Source organism: Pseudophryne corroboree, chromosome 3 (assembly GCF_028390025.1).
Source record: "Pseudophryne corroboree isolate aPseCor3 chromosome 3, aPseCor3.hap2, whole genome shotgun sequence".
NCBI classification, from domain to species: Eukaryota; Metazoa; Chordata; class Amphibia; order Anura; family Myobatrachidae; genus Pseudophryne; species Pseudophryne corroboree.
This window is the reverse complement of record NC_086446.1, coordinates 310,384,075-310,408,988: the sequence shown is the minus strand read 5'-3', so window position 1 is coordinate 310,408,988 and position 24,914 is coordinate 310,384,075. Positions and strand designations below refer to the sequence as shown.

Here is a 24,914-nt window from a genome sequence, read left to right as displayed (position 1 = left end):
ACCATCATCTGGCAGCAGCCCCCACCTCATGTAAGTGGGCGTGGCTATGACAGTTAGGGGGGGCGTTCGCCCCATTCGCCCCTCCCTGGATCCGGCCCTGCCTATCTGCGGACTATATATTAAATGGATTGCAGTACTTCCAGGAGCGGTGCACCTTTCCTATTCTGTCATCCAAAAATAGACAATTGCTGCTTTTCATCTTTAAGTGTGCTTGCATGCCCATTTTACAATGTCTTGCACCACCTAAATTTGTAAATTTACAAACAGATTACTTTGGTGCACCTTTGCATTCCGGAATATTATTATCTTTTAAAATGTAACAATTGATAAATTGATCTAAAAGCTGCTCTGCAATGTAGCATTTTGTGTCTAGTTCATGACTGCATGTATTTCACTCCTTCTAGTCAAAGCATTTTTAAACGCTACAATGGTACTACATGTACGGTACTACATACATATACATATACTCTGGATGTGACGTCTACCTGGGTTTCATGGCTTCCTTTTATTTACAAACAAAATAGCTTCATTACTTACTCAGAAATGAATTACTTAATTAATGACTTACTGGATTTCTGGAGTGTGGCCTTTCGGGCCCTCATTGGTGGGTATTGTTTCGTATGGAGACCAGAAGCAGGAGTTGCAAATCTGCTAGATTTGAAGCCAGTAAAAAAAAAAATGATACTTCATAAAGAATAAATCCCTCCTCCTGCTGCCTCTCACCCCAACTGATTCCAACCAGGAGCTGCAGCCTTAGAGAATGCAGCTGCTAATTGTGACATCGTGGAACGATGATGTCACCATTACTTTACAGCATTCTATAGACCTGCACTTGTTCATTGACTTCAGTTGGGGGAGGGGCAGCAGGAGGGAGGAGTTATTCTCTGTGAAGCGTCATTTTTTTCTGGCTCCTTCTAATGGAGTAAGATTGCGCCTCCTGCGGATGTTCTGATAACAAATCAATGCCCAAAAGTGAAGTCCAGAAAAGACCTAAACCAGAAATAAAGTAAGTTATTAATTATGTAGTTAATTTGTGCATTGTAAATTAACTTAGTAAGACATTTTAAGTAAAGCACCTAACCTAGGTAGGCCTAGCACCCTGAGTGCCCATTGCAGCATTTAAAAATGCTTCAAATAGATTGAGGGCAACATACGCAGACACAAATTAGACACAAAGTGTTACATTGCAGAACACCTTTCAGGTCCCTTTATCAGTTGTTACATTTTACAGGATTAACCCAATGAATAAATGCAAAGGTGCATCTATGTAAGCTATTTCCAAAATATCAAATTAGGCCATCGCAAGATATTTCAAAATGGAAAGCACACAAGCACACACAACATTGAACCAGGATCATTGGGGGTCATTCCGAGTTGAGCGTAGCTGTGCTAAATTTAGCACAGCTACGGTCAGGCACTCAGACATGCAGGGGGGGGGGGGCAGTACACCCCGCGTGTCAGTGCCGCCACCCCCCCATCCCGCATAAATGCAAAAGCATTGCACAGCGGCGATGCTTTTGCATCTCAGGAGTTACTGCCGGCCAGCGCAGCTCCTGCGGCTAACCGGGAGAACCTCCTCGCTGCCCCGGGTCGCAGCGGCTGCGTGTGACGTCAAGTAGCCGCCACGCCCCCCCCTAACAGTCCAACCACGCCTGCGTTGACCGGACCGCGCCCCCTTAATGGCGACCTAATGCCGCCGACCATCCCCCTCCTGCCCAGTGACTGCCTCTGCCTCATTGGCGATCGCTTGGCAATGATGGCTGGCGGCGCCGTCGCATGTGAAGTTCCGACATGATTAACTGCAGCGAGCGATCGGGTCGGAATGACCCCCATTGAACAGACATCACAGAACACTATTGTAGTTCCAGAAACTGCAAGCCGTCTGTTTAAATTCTCTTGCCACAGCATTAAAATGCTGAGAATTTCATGGAACTAGAGACCATTAGGCCGCTACGATCGCCTCTGTCTGATTGACAGGCAGAGGCGGTCGCTGGGCGGGGCGGAACGGCGGCGTTTGGCATTTGACGTCACACTTAGCTGCTGCGAGCCGGGGAGCGATGAGTAGCTCCCGGCCAGCATGCTAAAGCTGCACTGGTTGGGAGCTACTCTTGAAGTGCATAGGCATCGCCGCTGTGCGAAGCCTTTGCACTTCTGCGGGGGGGCGGCACTGTCATGCGGGGCGGGATAGCCCTGTGCTGGGCATCCCCCCATATGTCAGTGTGAATGATCGTAGCTGTGCTAAATTTAGCACAGCTACGATCATCTCAAAATGACCCCCATAGACTTGTTTAGTTTAGAGTAAGCACCACTTTTATAATAAAATGCAGAGTCACACCCAGGATTTGTGCATGGGTCCTTCCCGGTTGAGATCAGATGATCTCCAAGTACCGCCCCTTCTCTATGCAGTAAATGGGTCCCAGAACCAGAGGTATAACTAGGGTCTTCGGCACCCAAGGCAAGATGAAAAATGGTAACCCCCCCCCCACACACAAATAGAAAGTAAACTATGTGTTGTGAATGCCAAATTGCTTTCTCACAAATATTTAAAATGCCCGCTCTAATATATACTGCAGACGCCAGGCGCATCTTATTATCATATACGATAAAAGTGTGCTGTACATCGCAAAACACTGCATCCCATAAGAGAAAACAATACACCCACACATTATCTGAGTTCCAAAGCTCATTGATGTATATATTTGTTATTAAAAAGGATATGGATTCAATATATTACAATGTACAGTATACCTATAGTTACAACTCATACAGTAAGCAGTTAATACATACAGTTACAGTTACTAGGGAGGCCAATCCCGGGATCGGGATCGGCGGGATCCCGGGATTTGGGCCCAAAAATGCCGGGATTTGAATCCCGGGATTATACTGCGCATGCGCGGTGGCGGGAGGGTGGTTGTGTAAGTAATAGTACTTACTAATATTAGGCGGGCGGCAGCCATGAACAAGTTGAACGCGGCGGCATTTCAATTGTAGCGCCGGCCGCCAGCCAATCAGAGCTGGCGGACCGGCAGCCAATCAGGGAAGCTGCAGCGGCAGCCAATCAGGAGCGACTGCTGCGGCCGCTTCCCTGATTGGCTGCCGGTCCGCCAGCTCTGGTTGGCTGTCAGCCGGCGCTTCATTTGAAATGCCGCCGCGTTCAGTGTGTTAATGGTTGCCGCCCGTCTAATAGTAAGTACTATTACTTACACCCACCCTCTCTCCCTCCGTGCAGTCAGTGCTCCCTATACAGCCTTTCTCCCTCCCGCGCCGCTACCAACCCTCCCTGCCGCGACCTACACCCTCCCTCCTGAGTCCTGCACCGCTACCTACACTCTTACTTCCTCCCGCACCGCTGCCTACACCCTCCCTACCTCCCGCACCGCTACCTACACCCTCCCTACCTACTGCACCGCTACCTACACCCTCCCTCCAGCGCTGCTCCCTACAACTTTCTCTGACCGTTTTTCAATCTTGAATCCCGGGATTGAAAAAACGGCCTGGGATTGGCCTCCCTAACAGTTACATACAGTTACAGTTACAATTACCATATCTTTCTATGCATCCTCCTCTTAATATCTCTCTCTCTCTTAGCAAATAAATACAGGAACTGATCTGGCAATAACTCCATCATCGTCTAGTCCAAAACAACAACTGACCTCCTGTGTGATCAGCAATGTGTTATCTAGTTTTTGGGGGAGGGGACTTACTCATTCATGATGAGTCACTAGTCTCTTTGTATATGCTAATCAGGTTCAGCCTTGAAGACATCCAAAGGGCTGGCCTGAGCTTCCTGTCCACTACCTGTTTGGAATATCTATTGTTCTAATAAAAGTGATTTTAGCTTTTATACATTTAATCATAATTATTTGTTGCAATGTCCTACAACTTAATAACAAGTATCAAATGAATCTACACATTAATCTGCTTGCTTTAATACCAAATATGACAGGTGTATCTGGTTTTGTTCAAATAATACACATACATGACATTACTTCATTATATAATTTTAAATCATCATGATGTCTGGCGCTTGATATTATTATAATTATGTACTGCATGAAATAAGTGTCGAATCCATCTCTGTGGCATGTCCGTGTAAATGCGTGTGTTACCATATATTGCTGTGCTCGCTGTGCGTATTTGCAAGTATAGCGACTCATATGTGTGTAGTTTGTATGTTCTTTTTATGTAATATGTTTGACTTCGACAGTGTGCGCCTCATTTGCCGTAACCAGGTGCAGATCTAAGACACACGCGCATCTTAGAAGGGCACATGCCCCATTCACAGTGAATGTGGCAGCAGAAGAAGCAGCTGGGAGTGCCCGCCCCGGCTGGATGTAGCACAATGAGCTACATCTTTATATATTTCATGTATTTCGACAGCTGCAGGTGTTGTTGTCCATTCAAAGCCACAATAGAGGCTGCTGTATGCACCGGGCTCCGAGCTGCATGTGAAGTCTAGTGAGGTTTGCCAGATCTCACGCATGTGCATTGGTGCCAGCTGGGAAGGGAAACACAAAAGAACGCATGCGTAAGTCACTATGGCACAGGGGCTGCCGGGAGGGGTAGTCACAGCACATGCGCGATGGGGACAACAGTCTATCGACTACCGATAGTGAGAGAGCGCACATCCCAGGCAAGATGATTTAACACTCTCCCACATCGGCTGGCTCATGCATGATAATGGTCCGGAGGTGAAGCAGGTCCATATGCATAAAAAAGAACATTAGTACATTTACCCGTTTCCCCCCCACCCTTTTTCTAAGCCTCTCTGTCTCCCCCCTCCCCCATCATTCTTTGCCTCTCTGTGCCCCCCCCTTCATGCTCTGCCTCTGTGTCTTGTCGTTTTCCCCCCACCATCATCACCACCTTTAGTCAGGAATTGGCGAGGACGGTGAGGCCTGGCAGCATGGAAGGCTGTGAGCTGCTACTGCACTAATGCCACCGAGCACAAAGCACCTCGCTCTGTGTCACAGTTGTAACAGGCGAGAGGCTGCGGCACAATGGTGGCGGGCACAGTGCGGGTACGATGCCCTGGCCAGCGGCGCTCCCCTCTGCTGGGTCTGCCACAGCACCCAGGGCATGCACCCTGCTCGCCCCGCCCTAGTTATGCCTCTGCCCAAGTCACATCGACTCGGCTTACCCAATTACACTGCACCATGAGCAGGGTTGAACTTGAGTTGATACGCTGGCTTGACCCGGGTAATTTCACCAGGGTGCTTTTACACTGCACTATATCCTTCACAAGCAATAACCGGGATATTTATGGGTGAAGCGGTTAACATACCGCCAGTTGGGATCCCGGCGATCACATTACAGATGCCGGAATCCGACAAACGGTGAAACACTGACGCCGGAATACTGGCAACACAGGCTATTCTCTCTCTGTGGGATTCCACGACACTCATAGAGAGAGAATATAACCTGTGGCGAGCCCACAGGGGGCTTTCTATCGCTCGCCCCGCTGCCGGCATACTGGTGGCCTGGATGCCGCTGTCGGTATACTGATGCCCGGCATCCCAGCTGCTGGTATATCATACTGAATCCATTTATGGTGGTGTAAAAGGGGTAAGGACTTAGGAGTAGATATATGTGTGTGTATATATATATATATATATATATATATATATATATATATAATACTGGGTTGGTATCGGTTTACTAAATGCTGGCGGGGGAGGGGCGAGTGCAGCAAAGCCCTTTGCAGGCTCGGTGGTGAGGTGTAATCGCCACAGATTCTATTTCCACACTATCATACCCTCCAACATTTTAAACATAAGAATCGGTACAAATTAGGAAAGGGGGCGTGACCACATCCCTTTTCCTATACTTTCAATGGAAGTTTGAACAGCCAAAAATCGATACAGACCATAAAAAAAAGGTACTGTACCTGCCAAAAAGGTACAGTTGCAGGGTATGCACTATGGGTGTCGTGGAGTAGATATAGATATATATATATATATATATATATATATATAGAGATAGATAATAAGATTTTAAACCTACCGGTAAATCTTTTTCTCGTAGTCCGTAGAGGATGCTGGGACTCCGTAAGGACCATGGGGATAGACGGGCTCCGAAGGAGACATGGGCACTTTAAGAAAGACTTTGGATCTGAGTGTGCACTGGCTTCTCCCTCTATGCCCCTCCTCCAGACCTCAGTTAGAGAAACTGTGCCCAGAGGAGACAGACAGTACGAGGAAAGGATTTTAGTTAATCTAAGGGCAAGATTCATACCAGCCACACCAATCACACCTTATAACCTGTGATATACAATCTAGTTAACAGTATGAACAACAACATATCATCGGTCCATAACCGACGAAACAATAACAGAACCCTTATGAAAGCAACAACTATATACAAGTCTTGCAGAAATAGTCCGCACTACGGACTACGAGAAAAAGATCCTCTACGGACTACGAGAAAAAGATTTACCGGAAGGTTTAAAATCTTATTTTCTCTAACGTCCTAGAGGATGCTGGGACTCCGTAAGGACCATGGGGATTATACCAAAGCTCCCAAACGGGCGGGAGAGTGCGGATGACTCTGCAGCACCGAACGAGCAAACAGGAGGTCCTCCTCAGCCAGGGTATCAAACTTATAGAACTTTGCAAAGGTGTTTGACCCCGACCAAGTAGCAGCTCGGCACAGCTGTAGTGCCGAGACCCCTCGGGCAGCCGCCCAAGACGAGCCCACCTTCCTAGTGGAATGGGCCTTAACCGATTTTGGTAACGGCAACCCAGCCGCAGAATGAGCCTGCTGAATCGTGTTACAGATCCAGCGAGCAATAGTCTGCTTTGAAGCAGGGCCGCCAACCTTGTTGGCTGCATATAGGACAAACAGTGCTTCCGTTTTTCTGATCCTAGCCGTTCTGGCCACGTAAATCTTCAAAGCCCTGACCACATCAAGGGACCCGGAATCCTCCAAGTCCCGTGTAGCCACAGGCACGACAATAGGTTGGTTCATATGAAAGGATAAGACCATCTTAGGTAGGAATTGAGGAAGGTCCGCAATTCCGCTCTATCCATATGGAAAACCAGATAGGGGCTTTTATGTGATAAAGCTGCCAATTCCGAAACTCGCCTCGCCGAAGCCAAGGCTAACAACATGACCACCTTCCAAGTGAGATATTTCAACTCCACTGTTTGAAGTGGTTCAAACCAATGTGACTTAAGAAAACTTACCACCACGTTAAGGTCCCAAGGTGCCACCGGAGGCACAAAAGGAGGCTGAATATGCAGTACTCCCTTCACAAAAGTTTGTACTTCAGGCAGAGAGGCCAATTCCTTTTGAAAGAAAATGGATAAGGCCGAAATCTGAACTTTAATGGAGGCTAACTTTAGGCCCAAATTCACTCCAGTCTGTAGGAAGTGAAGAAAACGGCCTAAATGGAATTCTTCCGTAGGAGCATTCCTGGCCTCGCACCAAGAAACATATTTTCGCTATATCCGGTGATAATGTTTAGATGTCACGCCCTTCCTAGCGTGTATTAGCGTAGGAATGACCTGATCCGGAACACCTTTTTCCGCTAGGATCCGGCGTTCAACCGCCATGCCGTCAAACACAGCCGTGGTAAGTCTTGGAACAGACAGGGACCCTGTTGCAACAGGTCCTGTCTTAGAGGAAGAGGCCACGGATCTTCTGTGAGCATTTCCTGCAGATCCGGATACCAGGTCCTTCGTGGCCAATCCGGAACAATGAGTATTGTTCTCACTCCTCTTTTTCTTATTATGCTCAACACCTTGGGTATGAGAGTAAGAGGAGGAAATACATAGACCGACTGAAACACCCACGGTGTCACTAGGGCGTCCACAGCTACCGCCTGAGGATCTCTTGACCTGGCGCAATACCTTTGTAGCTTTTTGTTGAGACGGGACGCCATCATGTCTATTTGGGGCAATCCCCACCAACTTGCAATCTGTGCGAAGACTTCCTGATGAAGTACCCACTCTTCTGGATGCAGGTCGTGTCGGCTGAGGATGTCTGCTTCTCAGTTGTCCACTCCCGGAATGAACACTGCTGACAGTGCACTTACATGATTCTCCGCCCAGCGAAGAATTCTGTTTTTTTTCCGCCATCGCCACTCTGCTCCTTGTGCCGCCTTGGCGGTTTACATGAGCTACTGCGGTGACGTTGTCCGACTGAATCAGTACCGGTCGGACGCGAAGTAAGGTCTCCGCTTGACGTAGGGCGTTGAATATGGCCCTCAGTTCCAGGATGTTGATGTGAACACAAGACTCTTGACTTGACCAAAGGCCTTGGAAATTTCTTCCCTGTGTGATTGCTCCCCAACCGCGGAGGCTCGCGTCCGTGGTCACCATGATCCAATCCTGAATGCCAAACCTGCGGCCCTCTAGAAGGTGAGCACTCTGCAGCCACCACAGGAGAGAAACCCTGGCCCTGGGGGACAGGGTGATCCGCTGATGCATGTGCAGATGTGACCCGGACCATTTGTCCAATAGGTCCCACTGGAAAGTCCTTGCATGTAACCTGCCGATGGGAATGGCTTCGTATGTCGCCACCATTTTTCCCAGGACTTGAATGCAATGATGCACTGACACTTGTTTCGGCTTCAACAGGTTTTTGACTAGAGTCATGAGTTCCTGCGCTTTTTCTTCCGGAAGAAAACCCCTCTTCTGGTCTGGGTCCAGAATCATGCCCAAGAAGGACAGGCGAGTCGTAGGATCCAGCTGCGACTTTGGAATATTGAGAATCCAGCCGTGTCGCTGTAACACCTTCAGTGAAAGGGATACGCTGTTCTGCAACTTCTCCTGTGATCTCGCTTTTATGAGGAGATCGTCCAAGTACGGGATAATTGTGACACCCTGCTTTCGCAGGAGCACCATCATTTCCGCCATTACCTTGGTGAAAATTCTCGGGGCCGTGGAAAGCCCAAACGGCAACGTCTGAAATTGGTAATGACAATCCTGTGTCGCAAATCTCAGGTACGCCTGATGAGGAGGATATATGGGAACATGCAGGTATGCATCCTTTATGTCCAGCGATACCATAAAATCCCCCCCTTCCAGGCTGGCGATGACCGCTCTGAGCGATTCCATCTTGAACTTGAACCGTTTTAAGTAAAGGTTCAGGGATTTTAAATTCAAAATGGGTCTGACCGAACCGTCCGGTTTCGGGACCACAAACAGGGTTGAGTAGTACCCCTTCCCCCTCTGAAGCAGGGGAACCTCGGCTACCACTTGTTTAAGACACAATTTTTGAATCGCCTGTAACACTATCTCCCTTTCCAGGGGAGAAGTTGGTAGCCCCGATTTGAAAAACCTGCGAGGAGGCACCTCTTCGAATTCCAGCCTGTATCCCTGGGAAACAATTTCCATTGCCCAGGGATCTACCTGTGATTGAACCCAGATGTGGCTGAAAAGTCGAAGACGTGTCCCCACTGGAGCGGACTCCCTCAGGGGAGCCCCAGCGTCATGCAGTGGATTTTGCAGAGGCCGGGGAGGACTTCTGTTCCTGGGAACTAGCTGTGTTGTGCAGCTTTTTCCCTCTGCCCTTACCCCTGGCAAGAAAGGACGATCCACGTACTCTTTTGCTTTTATTTGAACGAAAGGACTGCATTTGATAATGAGGCGCTTTCTTAGATTGTGAGGGAACATAAGGCAAAAAATTCGATTTACCTGCCGTAGCTGTGGAGACGAGGTCCGAGAGGCCCTCTCCAAACAATTCCTCACCCTTGTATGGCAACAATTCCATATGCCTCTTTGAGTCGGCATCCCCCGTCCACTGTCGGGTCCATAAGACTCGCCTAGCAGAAATGGACATAGCGTTTATTCTGGAACCCAGTAAACTAATGTCTCTTTGAGCATCCCTCATATATAAGACAGCATCTTTTATATGCCCTAGGGTCATTAAAATGGTATCCTTATCAAGGGTCTCAATATCCGCTGATAAAGAATCTGTCCATGCTGCTACAGCACTACAAACCCAGGCCGACGCAATTGCCGGCCTGAGCAACGTACCAGAATGAGTGTAAATGGACTTCAAGGTAACCTCCTGCTTGCGGTCAGCAGGATCCTTGAGGGTAGCCGTATCTTGGGCGGGAGTGCTATCTTTTTTGATAAGCGTGTCAAAGCTTTGTCTATCCTAGGGGAGGATTCCCACCGTATTCTGTCCTGTGACGGGAAAGGATACGCTGTTAGAATCCTTTTGGGAATCTGCAGTTTTTTGTCTGGAGTTTCCCACGCTTTTTCGCATAATTCGTTCAGCTCATGTGAGGAGGGAAAGGTGACCTCAGGTTTCTTTCCCTTATACATGTGTACCCTCGTGTCAGGGACAGGGGGTTCCTCAGTAATAAGCAAAACATCTTTAATTGCGATAAACATATATCGAATATATTTAGCCACCCTTGGCTGCAATTTTGTATCATCGTAGTCGACACTTGAGTCTGAATCCGTGTCGGTATCTGTGACAACTATTTAGGATAGTGGGCGCTTCTGAGACCCCGAAGGTCCCGGCGACATAGGAACAGACATGGGTTGACTCCCTGATTGTACCCTAGCTTCAGCTTTGTCTAATCTTTTGTGCAATAAATTAACATTAGCACTTAAAACATTCCATATATCCATCCAGTCAGGTGTCGGCGCTGCCGACAGAGACCTAATATTCATACACTCCCCCTCCTCCTTAGGTGAGCCTTCAACCTCAGACATGTCGACACACGCGTACCGACACACCACACACACCCCGGGAAGCTCTTTTCTGAAGACAGGTTCCCCACCAGGCCCTTTGGAGAGACAGAGAGAGAGAGTATGCCAGCACACACCCCAGCGCCATATGACCCAGGAAAAAACACAGAATGTTTACCCAGTAGCGCTTATGTATAATGTATATGCACCAATTATGTGCCCCCCTCTACTTTAAAACCCTCTTTCACCGTGTGTCAAGCAGGGGAGAGTCCGGGGAGCTTCCTCTCAGCGGTGCTGTGGAGAAAAAATGGCGCTGGTGAGTGCTGAGGGAGAAGCCCCGTCCCGCTCAAATTTACTAATAACATGGCGGGGGCTCTTTTTATACATGTACAGTGCCCAGCTGTACATGTATATATGTGTATTTGCCACCTGAGGTGTTTATTGCTGCCCAGGGTGCCCCCCCCCCTGCGCCCTGCACCCTTACAGTGACCGGAGTGTGGGAGGTGAATGGGAGCAATGGCGCACTGCTTCACTGCTGTGCGTTACCTCTTATGAAGATCATGTCTTCTGCCGCCTCTGAAGTCTTTTCCTCACATACTCACCCAGCTTCTTTCTTCCGGCTCTGCGAGGAGGACGGCGGCGCGGCTCTGGGACGGACGGCGAGGGTGAGACCTGCGTACCGATCCCTCTGGAGCTAATGGTGTCCAGTAGCCTAAGAAACAGAGCCCTGAAACTCAGAGAAGTGGGTCTGTTTCTCTCTCCTCAGTCCCTCGATGCAGGGAGTCTGTTGCCAGCAGGCTCCCTGAAAATAAAAAACCTAACTAAAATACTTTCTTTTACAGGAAACTCAGGAGAGCTCCCTGAAAGCACCCAGTCTCCACTGGGCACAGTATCAAACTGAGGTCTGGAGGAGGGGCATAGAGGGAGGAGCCAGTGCACACCCAGATCCAAAGTCTTTCTTAAAGTGCCCATGTCTCCTGCGGAGCCCGTCTATCCCCATGGTCCTTACGGAGTCCCAGCATCCTCTGGGACGTTAGAGAAATATATAGATAGATAGATAGATAATACAGGGTTGGTATCTGTTTACCGGCGGCCGGTATCCCGACCGCAGACTGCCGGCAGGGGGGGGGGGGGGGGGGGGGGGGGGGGGGGGGGGGGGGATATAGTTCCTATTAGTTCCACAAGGGGCAATAGTTCCTATTACTCGGCATGTTGAGTATCGGGATTGTGAGCGGGCGGCATGTCGGGGTTGTTATTGTGACACGGTCACATAACTACATCCCATAATCATACCCTCCAACTGGACCTTTTTGGCAGGTACAGTACCTTTTTTTTATGGTCTGTACCAATTTTTTGGGGTCATTCCGAGTTGACGCTACCTGCGGTTGTTCGCAGCACAGTGATCAGGCTAGAAATCAGCCTTTCTGCGCATGCGTATGCACCGCAATGCGCACGTGCGACATACAGGTACAAAGTCTTTTGTGGTTTTGCACAGGTTCTAGTGAAGCTTTCAGTCACACAGCACAATGCAGGAAGATTGACATGAAGTGGGCATTTCTGAGTATCGTCAACCGACCGTTTTAAGGGAGTGCTTAGAAAAACGCAGGCGTGTCGGGAAAAATGCAGGCGTGGCTGGGCGAACGCTGGGCGGGTGTGTGACGTCAATAGCTGTCCCACCGTCGTTAGAATCAACGCACACGAGCAGTAACTACAGGGCTGGTCTGGTTTTGCACAAAAAATATTTTGCAGGGGCTCTACTGCACTTCTGCAAAGCGAAAAGACACTCCCCAGTGGGCAGCAACAATGCATTTGCACGGTTGCTAAAAAATGCTAGCAAGCGATCAACTCAGAATAACTCCCCCCCCCCCCCCCCCCCCCCCTTGGCTCTCCAAACTCCCATTGAAAGTTATCCGCGGCCACGCCCTCTTTTCTAATTTGTACCGATTTTTGTGTGTAAAATGTTGGAGGGTATGCATAATACATAATACTTCCCAACATGACCCTCTCCAGGAGGGACAGAATGCTCTGCTCCTGGACTTCCCTCTTAATTTATGATTGCCATCACCGAGGTAAAACAGCTTTCTTATCCACTAACTTGTCCCTCTTGGAGAGAGTCATGCTGGTATGTATGATACATGATGCCGGTATACTAGGTCTCGAGTCCCAAGGAGCTCTAGGAGATACCGTAATATATCCAAAGGAAGGCCTTGCAAAGGGGGGGGGGGGAGAGTGTGAAAAACTACACTTCCCACCGTCCCTTTCGCGTCGCGCTTGCGCGGTGACCCACAGATGAGCTCGCTTGGACTTCGCAACTTTATTGAATTTGCGCGCGGCGTATAATCGTTGCTATGGCTGAGCTGGTTCAGGCCTCGCAGTCCAGGAGCAGTCTGCTGCAACAGCCCCCAGCCAGCGGCCAGAGCGGGACCTCTGCAGCGGCAGCCAGCAGCAGTAGTGATCCGGCCCGGCCCGGCCTTAGCCAGCAGCAGCGGGCCAGTCAGAGGAAAGCTCAAGTCAGAACCCTTCCCCGGGCCAAGAAGCTCGAGAAGCTTGGAGTGTTCTCGGCTTGCAAGGTACATAATACAGGGGCGTGACGTCCTCTGCTGCACTGGAGGTGGGGAGAGTGCTTTCATTGTGCATGATTCCTTTATTTAATGTATTTGGGGTTAGGTTTTCTCTAGGGTTACTAGTTATTTGGAAGATAAAGTTATTAAAGCAGTGTATAGGTATATAGTGATGATGCAGAATGGGTCACAGTTGTACCCAGAATGCCATCTGTATTTGTTATCATAAGCCACATGTGTAACTGCAAAGAGCCGACTATCTTACAGTGTATGCTGGGTGGGAGCAGTGGTGTATGCGCACCCTGCTCCCAATGCGCTGCCTCAGATGCAAGCTCTTGGAAAATCATTCTGCCACAATTTGCCTGTAGGCGTGACAGACATTACTTGGAAAAGAGTACCAGCACAGATTTTCGGGAGATATGCACATGTACAATAGGCTCTGGTACAGTGGGGGGTCACTCATGGGTTTCCGGTCGTTAGGTCGACAGTAAGTAGGTTGACACTGTCTAGGTTGATCACTATTGGTCGACAGTAAGTAGGTCGACAGGGTAGCGTCTAGATTCTCTTCGTGCAGAGGACCTTTCCCATAAACCCCTGGGTCCATGTCACAATCTATTTGGAATAGAAAAGTGTGGCGAGCGGAGCCCGATGCGTGGCGAGCGGAGCCCGATGCGTGGCGAGCGGAGCCCGATGCGTGGCGAGCGGAGCCCGATGCGCTGCGAGTGTCCAATGCTGCATAGGAAAAAAAAAATACCCCAAACGAACGGAGAACGAAGAAAACATTTAGGAACTGTAAGGGCGGAAGTTGTTTCCTGCCCACTCGTTTTGTCACGTCCAGGTCCTTTATAGACACAACCAGGTCGACAGGGACTAGGTTGACTTGAAAAAAAGTCGACATGAGTTTTTCACTCTTTTTTTTTTTTACTTTTTCATACTTTACAATCCACGTGGACTACAATTGGTAACGGTGACCTGTGCCAAGCGAAGCATGGCGAGCGAAGCGGTGCACTAATTGGGGTTCCCAGTCACCGTACAAAGAAAACCAAAAAACTTTAAAAAAAACACCTCATGTCGACCCAGAGTCCCTGTTGATCTAGAACCCATGTCGACCTATTTACTGTCGACCAAACTCTATTCATCTAACATACCACACCCCACTCATGGCCAGTTTAAGAGGAGGAGGCAGCGCATCTCTCTCTACCCCCCCCCCCCCCCCCCCCTTACTTGCCCCTACCTCCTCTAATTAGGGATGGCCATCGACCACCGATGATTCCTAATCATCGATGGTTTATGGCTGATGTCGAATGTTATTGCCATCGATGGGAGAGAACCAGATGGTTTCTGTCCATCGATGGTACAGCATTAACAAATGTGTACTTACAGGAGCTGTTAAACTCAGTGGGTGGAATTCAGTTGTTTGAAAAGTCGGTTGGGTGTCTGTTTTTTCCTGTCTTTTAGATAGGAATACCCCTCAATGAATTTGATTTCTGTTGAATTATTTTAAATTTTTTTATTTTTTTATTTTTTTTACCAGGCAGCATCAGAAAATATGCAGCAATGCAAATGTAGTAATCCTGTATTATAACCTTTCAAAAATGGGGTCAGTCTATTTGAACGCAAATTGAATAATGCCGGGAAGGTGGTCCCACCGCTATTCAATTCCACACGCTGCTTTGTCAGAGAATGCTTGTACTTGTGCCTTAAACAATCTGTTTATGTGTGAGAACGGGCATTCTCAGACATAAGTGCCCTGCTGCTATGCTGTTTGCGTCGCACTAGGGTTCAAAACAGCATTGCGGCACTAGTTTTGTTGGATTTCTGCTTGCACCCCTGGGGGAGTGTGAGCATAAATTGATTAGAACCTCCTTCCAGTCTCTTAACAGGGCATTGAATTGAATAGCGGCGGGACCTCCTTCCCGGCTCTATTAACAGCTAGCTGAATTGAATAGACCTCCTTCCCGGCGTTATTCAGTTTGCGTTCAGTTGAGTTGAGCCCAATGGATTCCAATGTCATTCACATTTACATCCGTTGTACTCAAGGCCGGCCCAAGCCTAATTTTTTGGTAAGCAAATATATATTATGACGCCCCTCAGTGGAATATACAGGGGTGTGGTTTCATGGGGAAGGGGCGAGGTCACAGAATAGTACCTATTCACATTACACCGCACCGTAATGTCTGGTAGTCACATTACACAACACAGTAGAGTCCTTTATACATGTTACACTACAGTATTAATAGTTCAGTATGCGTTCGCAGTGCTGATGCGATCCATACTGAATAAGGCCCACAGCCTGTAACATGGTGGTTAGGAGCTGATTGACTGGTACTTTATCATCATCCACTTTATCTCTGTCTAAAGGGCCCTACACACTGGTCGATATATTTGAAAGATGTGAACGATGTCGTTCATAAATGAACAATAAATCGTTCATATCTTTCAGTGTGGATGCTTCAACGCAATCGTTCATCGTTAAACGATCATCGTTTAAACATGCCAGTCGATTTGGACGATATAGATGTCTGTACTCTCATATTGTCTAGATTGGTCATCATTATCGTCCAGTGTGTAGGCTTTAAATTGTTGTTGAAAAATCGACCATCGATATAACCGATGGTCCATAATATCGGCGAGTGTGTAGGGCCCTTTAGGCTTAGTAAATAGACCTTCTCCCCCCCCCCCCCCCCCCAAAAGCCCTGAAGAGTGATAAAGTGGAAAATGGATAAACCGCCAACCAATCCGCTCCTAACTGTCCTTTTTCAAACACAAGGGTGGGTGTACTGAGCTTGGAAAGTGATAAAGTACCAACCAATCTGCTCCTAACTGCCATGTTACAGACTGTTTGAAAAATTAAAGTTAAGAGCTGCTTGGCTAGTACATTCGCTTAGTAAATATTGCCCCAAAAATGTTAAGCCAATGGACCCAGATTATATACTGTATATCCAAGAGTAATAAAAGATGTGAGAGTGGTGCTTACATTGCTATTGGCAAAACACTTCTGACAGGTGAGGCACTGAGCCGTTTGAAGTATGCTGTCTTCCATTTATTGGAATGCTTTGTATAGGATATCCATGATACAGATTTATTGAAATCATTGGGGTCATCCAATCAATTTACAAGTGTTGAGTTGTTGAAAAGGAATCTGGTAAACTGGCTGTATCTTATGGGCCCTGCACACAGCGCGATCCACCGCCGAGCTGCCCGACGGCGGATATGGGCGACCCGGCGGCGGGGGGTCAGTGATGGGGGAGTGAAGTTTCTTTACTTCACCCGGCTCCATGGCAGTGCATTCAAATATGGACGAGATCATCCATATTGGCCTGCATGCACAAGCGACGGGGCACCAGCGATGAACGGGTGCGGGGCCGCGCACCGTTCATCGCTGGTGTCTTCACACTGAAAGATATGAACGGTATCTTGTTCATTAATGAACGAGATCGTTCATAGCTTTCATTACTATCGCGCAGTGTGTAGGGCCCTTTACTCATGGGGGCAGACACATTCCTGCTAATAGGATTGAACCAATTGTGTCTAAGTTTGTGCAAGTCATTGAGGAACCTCATCATCTAGCAGAGGACATCAGGAGCCAAATGTAATAGAGTGAAAGTTTCAGAAAATGAGAGATTTGGTAAGGTTTTGCAGTTGTTGTTGTTTTTTTTAAAGTGGCAATCATTTACAGTGCAAAACCAGGTTGATCTTGCTGTGTAAATGATTGCCACTTTTAAAAAAAAAAGAAAAACCTTACCAAATCTCTCACTTTTTGAACTCTTAAGGGGGGTACTCACAGAGAGATCCATGCTTAAAATCTAAGCAATCTGACTAGATTGCTTAGATTTTAAGCACAGATCACACGTGTGTACCCCCCTCAGCGATAGCGATGCACAGCCCCGCACATCGCTATCGCCGGTGCTAGATTGGCCTGCATGCTGGCCAATCTAGCACGTCGCTCATTTCACCCGCTGAGTGAAATGTGTGTTGAGCGATGTGGGGGAGCACTCATCGTGCTGAGCGGCGGGAGAGATGTATGCTGAGCACACATCTTTCCCGTCTATATGGGCCTTTAAGGCCAGTACTGACGGGAGAGATGTGTGCTGAGCGATCGTAACTCGGACCGCTCAGCTCACATCTCTCCCCCACTCAGCACAGCGTGATGTGTCAGTGATCGTGCTGAGCCCAAAAAAAAGTGGGTCCCACGGACCCCTCACTTTTAAAAATGTGGGTCCTATCTGTCCTTTTCTGGGTCCCATCGGAATGAAGGTTCATATTAATCTTATTAATTATTCAAATATAAAAACAGACTTGATTTGGACACTACAAAAGTATTGCAAGGGGGAGGATGGGGTGACAATGCTGCTGGGCTGTGTAGCATATAGGACACTCCGCCCCAAAGCTGTAACTAGACATTTCAGTGCCCTGTGGCAGAAAGTAAATTAGTGCTCCCCCTGCCATACTTCAAATCAAGGACAAAAATTTAGGAGCGTGGCTTCATGGGGAAAAGAGCATGGCCACATAACAGTACCAATTCACATTACACCACACAGGTAGAGCACGTTATACACTTTGCGCCAATTAGAATACCCTATACACATTGCGCCAGGTAGAGCACGTTACACACATTGCGCCAGGTAGAGCACGTTACACACATTGCGCCAGGTAGAGCACGTTACACACATTGCGCCAGGTAGAGCACGTTACACACATTGCGCCAGGTAGAGCACGTTACACACGTTTTATATGATACCAGGGAGTAGGGACAGAGAGTGGCAGCAGGCGGTGGGAGCGGAAAACGTAGAGGGGGCGGCCACATGGGTGATGAGGGAGATGAAGGGAATCAGCGGGGAGAGCGGCAGTGGCGGCGGCATCGGGACCGAACTGCCCCCACCTCAGGTACAGCAGTGGACTCAGCCGGGCGGTGGTCCAGTGGGCTGCCAGTGGTTGAGTCACGCTACTTGCAGAGGGAGGGCACCTGCAGCTGTTAATCAGGGAAGGGGAAAGCATGCGGAGCAGAGGATGAGGGGAGGGCGGGAGATCATACTCTTCATGGTCTCCGCCTCTTCCAAGTTCCTCCCTCCGTTGTTATGGATACCGGACCGATTGACAGCACAGGACAGCGCTGCGGGTCACAGAGGGACCCGGCGGTTTTTTTTTTTTGTGTCCCCACCATCAATTCTGGGATAAAATATGCGCTATAGCGCGTTTTTGCGATCATTGTTTGTGCTGAGTGAGGCAAATCTAGCACCAGCGATAGCAATGCGTGGGGCCGTGCATAGCTATCGCTGAGGGGCATACACACGACAGATCCGTGCTTAAAATCTAATCTAGTCAGATTGCTTAGATTTTACACACAGATCTCTCCGTGTGTACCCCCCTTAACTCTGTTACATTTGGCCCTGTAATTCAGAGCTGATCGCAGCAGCAAATTTGTTAGCTAATGGGCAAAACCATGTGCACTGCAGGGGAGGCAGATATAACATTTGCAGAGAGAGTTAGATTTGGGTGGGTTGTTTTGTTTCTGTGCAGGGTAAATACTGGCTGCTTTATTTTTACACTGCAATTTAGATTTCAGTTTGAACACACCCCACCCAAATCTAACTCTCTCTGCACATGTTATACAGTATCTGCCCCCCCTGCAGTGCACATGGTTTTGCCCAACTGCTAACAAATTTGCTGCTGCGATCAACTCTGAATTAGGCCAATTGTCATTCATTGAGAAGATCAATGCATTGAAACACTGGTATCCCAGTTGTCAATAAATTGCATGAGTGGTAGTTAATGAGGTTTTGCCGTTCCCTGAACTGAAGCAACCATTATATAGATGGCATATACACAGTGGAGTCACATTCTTATGACCACCACCTACATTTGACGTCATAGGTTTGTTTCTATAATGACAGTACAGCCCATCTAGCTGCTGTCCGTGCTGCACATGGCTGCTACTCTGGCTATTAGCTGGTGGTCATAATGTGACTTGACCGTGTAGTTAGACTTTTGTCGTTTTCTTTGCAGATCAGAAGACTATTATATGAAATTATATAAATACATATTCTCTTTTTCATGTGTCAGGCAAATGACATCTGTAAATGCAATGGGTGGAAGAACCCCAACCCACAGACCGCACCAAGGATGGACCTTCAGCAACCTGCAGCCAGCCTGAGTGAGCCATGCCGAAGCTGTGGGCACTCGCTAGGTATAAAATCATCAGGCTGTCTTTAAACTTGCATCAATAATTGATTTCACTATAAAGGTGGAATAAAACCGGAAAGCCTCCCCCCCAACCACACACCATTTACTTTTTAATTGTCATGCATCCTGATGATCGACTCTAAAGATAGTGTTCCCGTTACGCTGTTTCAAAATAACCTGAAATACGAGTGCGACCTGTCCTTATGTTTGCACCACGCTGAAACGACAAAACTCATTAAGGAATAAGTTATGTACTCCTGTATACGTGTAAATCTGACTAAAATATTAATACGTAGAGTCGTTATTGATTCATATGGCCCCCTTAATGGGAGAGTTCCCAGGGCACACACAGCGTAGTGTACAGGAGCATTCAGCCACGTAAAAAGAAAGATGGAGCCTGTCACTGTTTCTCTGGATTACAAATTACAAGTGTTAGACTGTTCCATTTCCCTTCTCTAGTATCGTAACATTTTTAGACTCTTAGTCTATATCTGTGCATTGGTCAATGGTAAATAATTTAATTTGTTTGTACTTGCTTTGAACTGTAGCTGACCACGTGTCGCATCTAGAAAACGTCTCTGAAGATGAAATCAATCGTTTGCTGGGCATGGTAGTGGATGTAGAAAACCTCTTTATGTCTGTTCACAAGGAGGAGGACACGGACACCAAACAAGTTTACTTTTACCTGTTTAAGGTGAGATGTGGCTCTGCAGTCTTTCACTGTTTCTGAATTTGTTGCAGCCATCTTATTGACATAATTGTGTTTTTTGCAGCTTCTAAGAAAATGTATCCTACAGATGATCCGACCAGTGGTAGAAGGCTCTCTAGGTAGTCCACCCTTTGAAAAGCCAAATATTGAACAGGTGATTTTATACTAGAAGTTGTAATTCTTATGCATAATGTAAATATATTGCGGGTATGATCAAACACAAAGCAACGTAGCTGTATGTAGCATGGAGTACAAAGTATTTTGCTATGTTTTTTTGCGCAGTTGATATGAAGATGCTTTGGCTAAAGCTTTACAGTTACTGGCCAGTTGCAGTCACTTTGTTCCGATTCACAGCTTTTTAGATTTTATTTTGTGATAACATCATACGGGAAGCGGTTACAATACTGCTAGTCGGGATCCCGGCGGTCACAATGCAGACGCTGGAATCCTGACTAGCTGTGAAATGCTGCCGCCGGAATACTGGCGCCACAGTCTATTCTCCCTCTGTGAGTACGAAACAAAAGAAATTATATAGATGGCGCTTTAGTTCAAAGGTGCCGCTACCCACTCGCTGGGATGGTCAAATATCCCAAAAAAGTCACAGTTCTATACAAATATTGCTGTGGTGCGCTCCCTGGGTCACTGGGGTGATATTAGCTCTTTAGAAGGATGTCGTTAGTCTCTGTGGAAAAGCTTCTCTATTCGGGATCAATTCCTGCTCCTCTTTGTATGGGTATCCCAAAAAAGTGAAAGAGAGAACAGTATATAGTGAAGTATAGTCAGGTTCAATTATGTTCACATCAGTTAGATCCACTGTATTATATTCCAAAATTTATAAAGAATCCACCCTGGTTAGGCAGAATCACGTACCAGATTCCGTGGGGTGTCAATCCAAATGCGCCTGTGGGATTACTTCCACTCCTTCCTGATAGATATCCTCCAACCTGTTTCACCACTCCATTACGGGTTAAAGACCCAAAAGTAGGAAGAGAATAGTAGTATATAGTGAAGTACTATTTATTCTGATGTGCAAAAACTTTTTATTAAAGTGCAACAGAAGGTTATATTTAAAAATCCAAATGCAAATGTATACAAATAAGGATAAAAAGAGATAAAATCCACCACAGATTGGTGGACCCACGTACCAGAGTTTGTGGGGTGTATCAAGTGTCCACCCAAAAACGTCTGAAATATTGCTCCCGGGAATTGCAGCAACAATCAACGAGTCCCCTCTGGATGTAGTGGGTACCTCCAACCAGTCACCAACGCGCTTCTGCCCTCCAAGGGCCTTTTTCAAGGTGTGTGGTGTTTCTGACAGAGGGGTCTTTTTAAACCCCCCTCTGTGATCTGATTGGAGGACTGATTATTACTTTTAAAATTGCATTCATTGTTATTTCTGTCAATATATACTTCTTAAAATATCTCCCTTATCTATAAAAAAAGGTTCTAAATACTTTGCAATTGTTATAAAATGTGATTTTACATATTTAACATATTTGAGTCCGTGGGCGTGCGTTCCATGTCCGTGGAACGCACGCCACTTCCTCTTTGTTCACATGTATTCAGCTGGCTGTACGTCATCATAAGATCGCGTGCGTACCATATCCAATGGAACGCACGCTCCTTCCTATCTATTTTCTATCACGTGGCCGGACGCGCCGCGTCTAGCGCTCCATGCCCACGTGATCAGCATTTCCTTTTCCCTTCAGATGCCGTGAGGCGCATTGAACTGCTTGCGTTCCACTCATGCATTTAATTCCGCTTCCGGGTGTATACCCGTATCCTGGAATGCACTGATCAATTGTATTCCATTAATATCAGTGTATAATAGTGCCCATCTTGAAAATCTCCATCTGCATATATCCTTTACTTTTTTTATATGGAATTTTAAACCAGCTAATGTTAATATTCATAAAAACCTAATGTGATTTTACATATTTAACATATTTGAGTCCGTGGGCGTGCGTTCCATGTCCGTGGAACGCACGCCACTTCCTCTTTGTTCACATGTATTCAGCTGGCTGTACGTCATCATAAGATCGCGTGCGTACCATATCCAATGGAACGCACGCTCCTTCCTATCTATTTGCTATCACGTGGCCGGATGCGCCGCGTCTAGCGCTCCATGCCCACGTGATCAGCATTTCCTTTTCCCTTCAGATGCCGTGAGGCGCATTGAACTGCTTGCGTTCCACTCATGCATTTAATTCCGCTTCCGGGTGTGTACCCGTATCCTGGAATGCACTGATCAATTGTATTCCATTAATATCAGTGTATAATAGTGCCCATCTTGAAAATCTCCATCTGCATATATCCTTTACTTTTACTTATTTTTTCATATGGAATTTTTAAACCAGCTAATGTTAGCTGGTTTAAAAATTCAAATAGCAAATAGATAGGAAGGAGCGTGCGTTCCATTGGATATGGTACGCACGCGATCTTATGATGACGTACAGCCAGCTGAATACATGTGAACAAAGAGGAAGTGGCGTGCGTTCCACGGACATGGAACGCACGCCCACGGACTCAAATATGTTAAATATGTAAAATCACATTAGGTTTTTATGAATATTAACATTAGCTGGTTTAAAATTCCATATGAAAAAGTAAAGGATATATGCAGATGGAGATTTTCAAGATGGGCACTATTATACACTGATATTAATGGAATACAATTGATCAGTGCATTCCAGGATACGGGTATACACCCGGAAGCGGAATTAAATGCATGAGTGGAACGCAAGCAGTTCAATGCGCCTCACGGCATCTGAAGGGAAAAGGAAATGCTGATCACGTGGGCATGGAGCGCTAGACGCGGCGCGTCCGGCCACGTGATAGAAAATAGATAGGAAGGAGCGTGCGTTCCATTGGATATGGTACGCACGCGATCTTATGATGACGTACAGCCAGCTGAATACATGTGAACAAAGAGGAAGTGGCGTGCGTTCCACGGACATGGAACGCACGCCCACGGACTCAAATATGTTAAATATGTAAAATCACATTTTATAACAATTGCAAAGTATTTAGAACCTTTTTTTATAGATAAGGGAGATATTTTAAGAAGTATATATTGACAGAAATAACAATGAATGCAATTTTAAAAGTAATAATCAGTCCTCCAATCAGATCACAGAGGGGGGTTTAAAAAGACCCCTCTGTCAGAAACACCACACACCTTGAAAAAGGCCCTTGGAGGGCAGAAACGCGTTGGTGACTGGTTGGAGGTACCCACTACATCCAGAGGGGACTCGTTGATTGTTGCTGCAATTCCCGGGAGCAATATTTCAGACGTTTTTGGGTGGACACTTGATACACCCCACAAACTCTGGTACGTGGGTCCACCAATCTGTGGTGGATTTTATCTCTTTTTATCCTTATTTGTATACATTTGCATTTGGATTTTTAAATATAACCTTCTGTTGCACTTTAATAAAAAGTTTTTGCACATCAGAATAAATAGTACTTCACTATATACTACTATTCTCTTCCTACTTTTGGGTCTTTAACCCCTAATGGAGTGGTGAAACAGGTTGGAGGATATCTATCAGGAAGGAGTGGAAGTAATCCCACAGGCGCATTTGGGTGGGCACGATTGACACCCCACGGAATCTGGTACGTGATTCTGCCTAACCAGGGTGGATTCTTTATAAATTTTGGAATATAATACAGTGGATCTAACTAATGTGAACGTAATTGAACCTGACTATACTTCACTATATACTGTTCTCTCTTTCACTTTTTTGGGATACCCATACAAAGAGGAGCAGGAATTGATCCCGAATAGAGAAGCTTTTCCACAGAGACTAACGACATCCTTCTAAAGAGCTAATATCACCCCAGTGACCCAGGGAGCGCACCACAGCAATATTTGTATAGAACTCCCTCTGTGAGTGTCCACGACACCCATAGAGGGAGAATATAACCTGTGGCGATTGCAGCGAGCCCGCAAGGGGCTTTCTAGCGCTCGCCCCGCTGCCGGCATACTGGTGGCCGGGATGCTGATGCCAGTATACTGACAGCCAGCATTCCAGCCGCCGGTATGCCATACTGAACCCCGTTGTATCGGCATTTGGCCAGATATGGCAGGTGATATGGTATACAGTGCAGAAGTCTTGTAGGAAAGCTAGATAATATCCTGCACATAATATGCTGGGTGTTTTCATTGGGGGCTGTTCTGTAACAGGATGAAGAATAATTTTGCCTTAACTAGTCTTTTGTTCACTTTTCTCTTACGTCCTAGTGGATACTGGGGTCTTGTACTTTAGTTCCATGGGGTATAGATCATGTCCACTGGAGCCTGGCACTTTAAAACTTTTAGTGTGTGTATGTGTGTGCTGGCTCCTCCCCTCTATGTCCCTCCTACCAGACTCCGTTTAGAAAAATGTGCCCAGGAGCCGGGTGCACTTCTGGAGCTCCAGAGATTTTTCTTTAATTTAGTTTATTATTTTCAGGTAGCTCTGCTAGGCAAATAGACTACCTGCTTCGTACTTAGAGGGGAGACCGAACCAACCTCCTGAGGGTTAATGGTTCTTCGTAATCCCAGCTGACAGGACACTGAGCTCCTGAGGTACTGATTACACATCTTTAGTGTGTGTGCCCACGCCAGCAGCTAACCGCCACCCTCTAACAGATGCCGAAGACCCAGGTGCGGTGAGTGTTACACAAGGGTCCCGGTTAGCGGGTCCCCGGTGCAGTTTGGCGGCAGGTCACGTGGCGGTCACGGGCCCGGAGCTGCGGTGCCCGCCGCAGACTTACTGGCTCTGGGCTATTGTCCCACAGTGCTCACTGTCTCAAGGCTTTGTGTGTACTGTT

The 24,914-nt window shown here is 47.1% G+C and overlaps 1 protein-coding gene across 3 annotated transcripts in view; it reads left to right on the top strand.

The window, feature by feature from the left end:
* The first annotated feature begins 859 nt into the window (after window positions 1–859).
* KAT2A (lysine acetyltransferase 2A) overlaps window positions 860–24,914 on the top strand; it is a 152,394-nt gene continuing 128,339 nt past the window's right edge. The window contains exons 1-4 of one of the 3 annotated variants that reach the window (XM_063959420.1): window positions 860–1,006; window positions 19,271–19,394; window positions 19,939–20,084; window positions 20,164–20,253. In XM_063959420.1, the coding sequence (XP_063815490.1) occupies window positions 19,331–19,394; window positions 19,939–20,084; window positions 20,164–20,253 (300 nt within the window). In that variant the 5' untranslated portion in view covers window positions 860–1,006; window positions 19,271–19,330. Of the gene's footprint in view, window positions 1,007–12,908; window positions 13,217–19,270; window positions 19,395–19,938; window positions 20,085–20,163; window positions 20,254–24,914 lie in introns of those variants that run through there. The other 2 variants (XR_010243745.1, XM_063959419.1) reach the window with 2 other exon arrangements.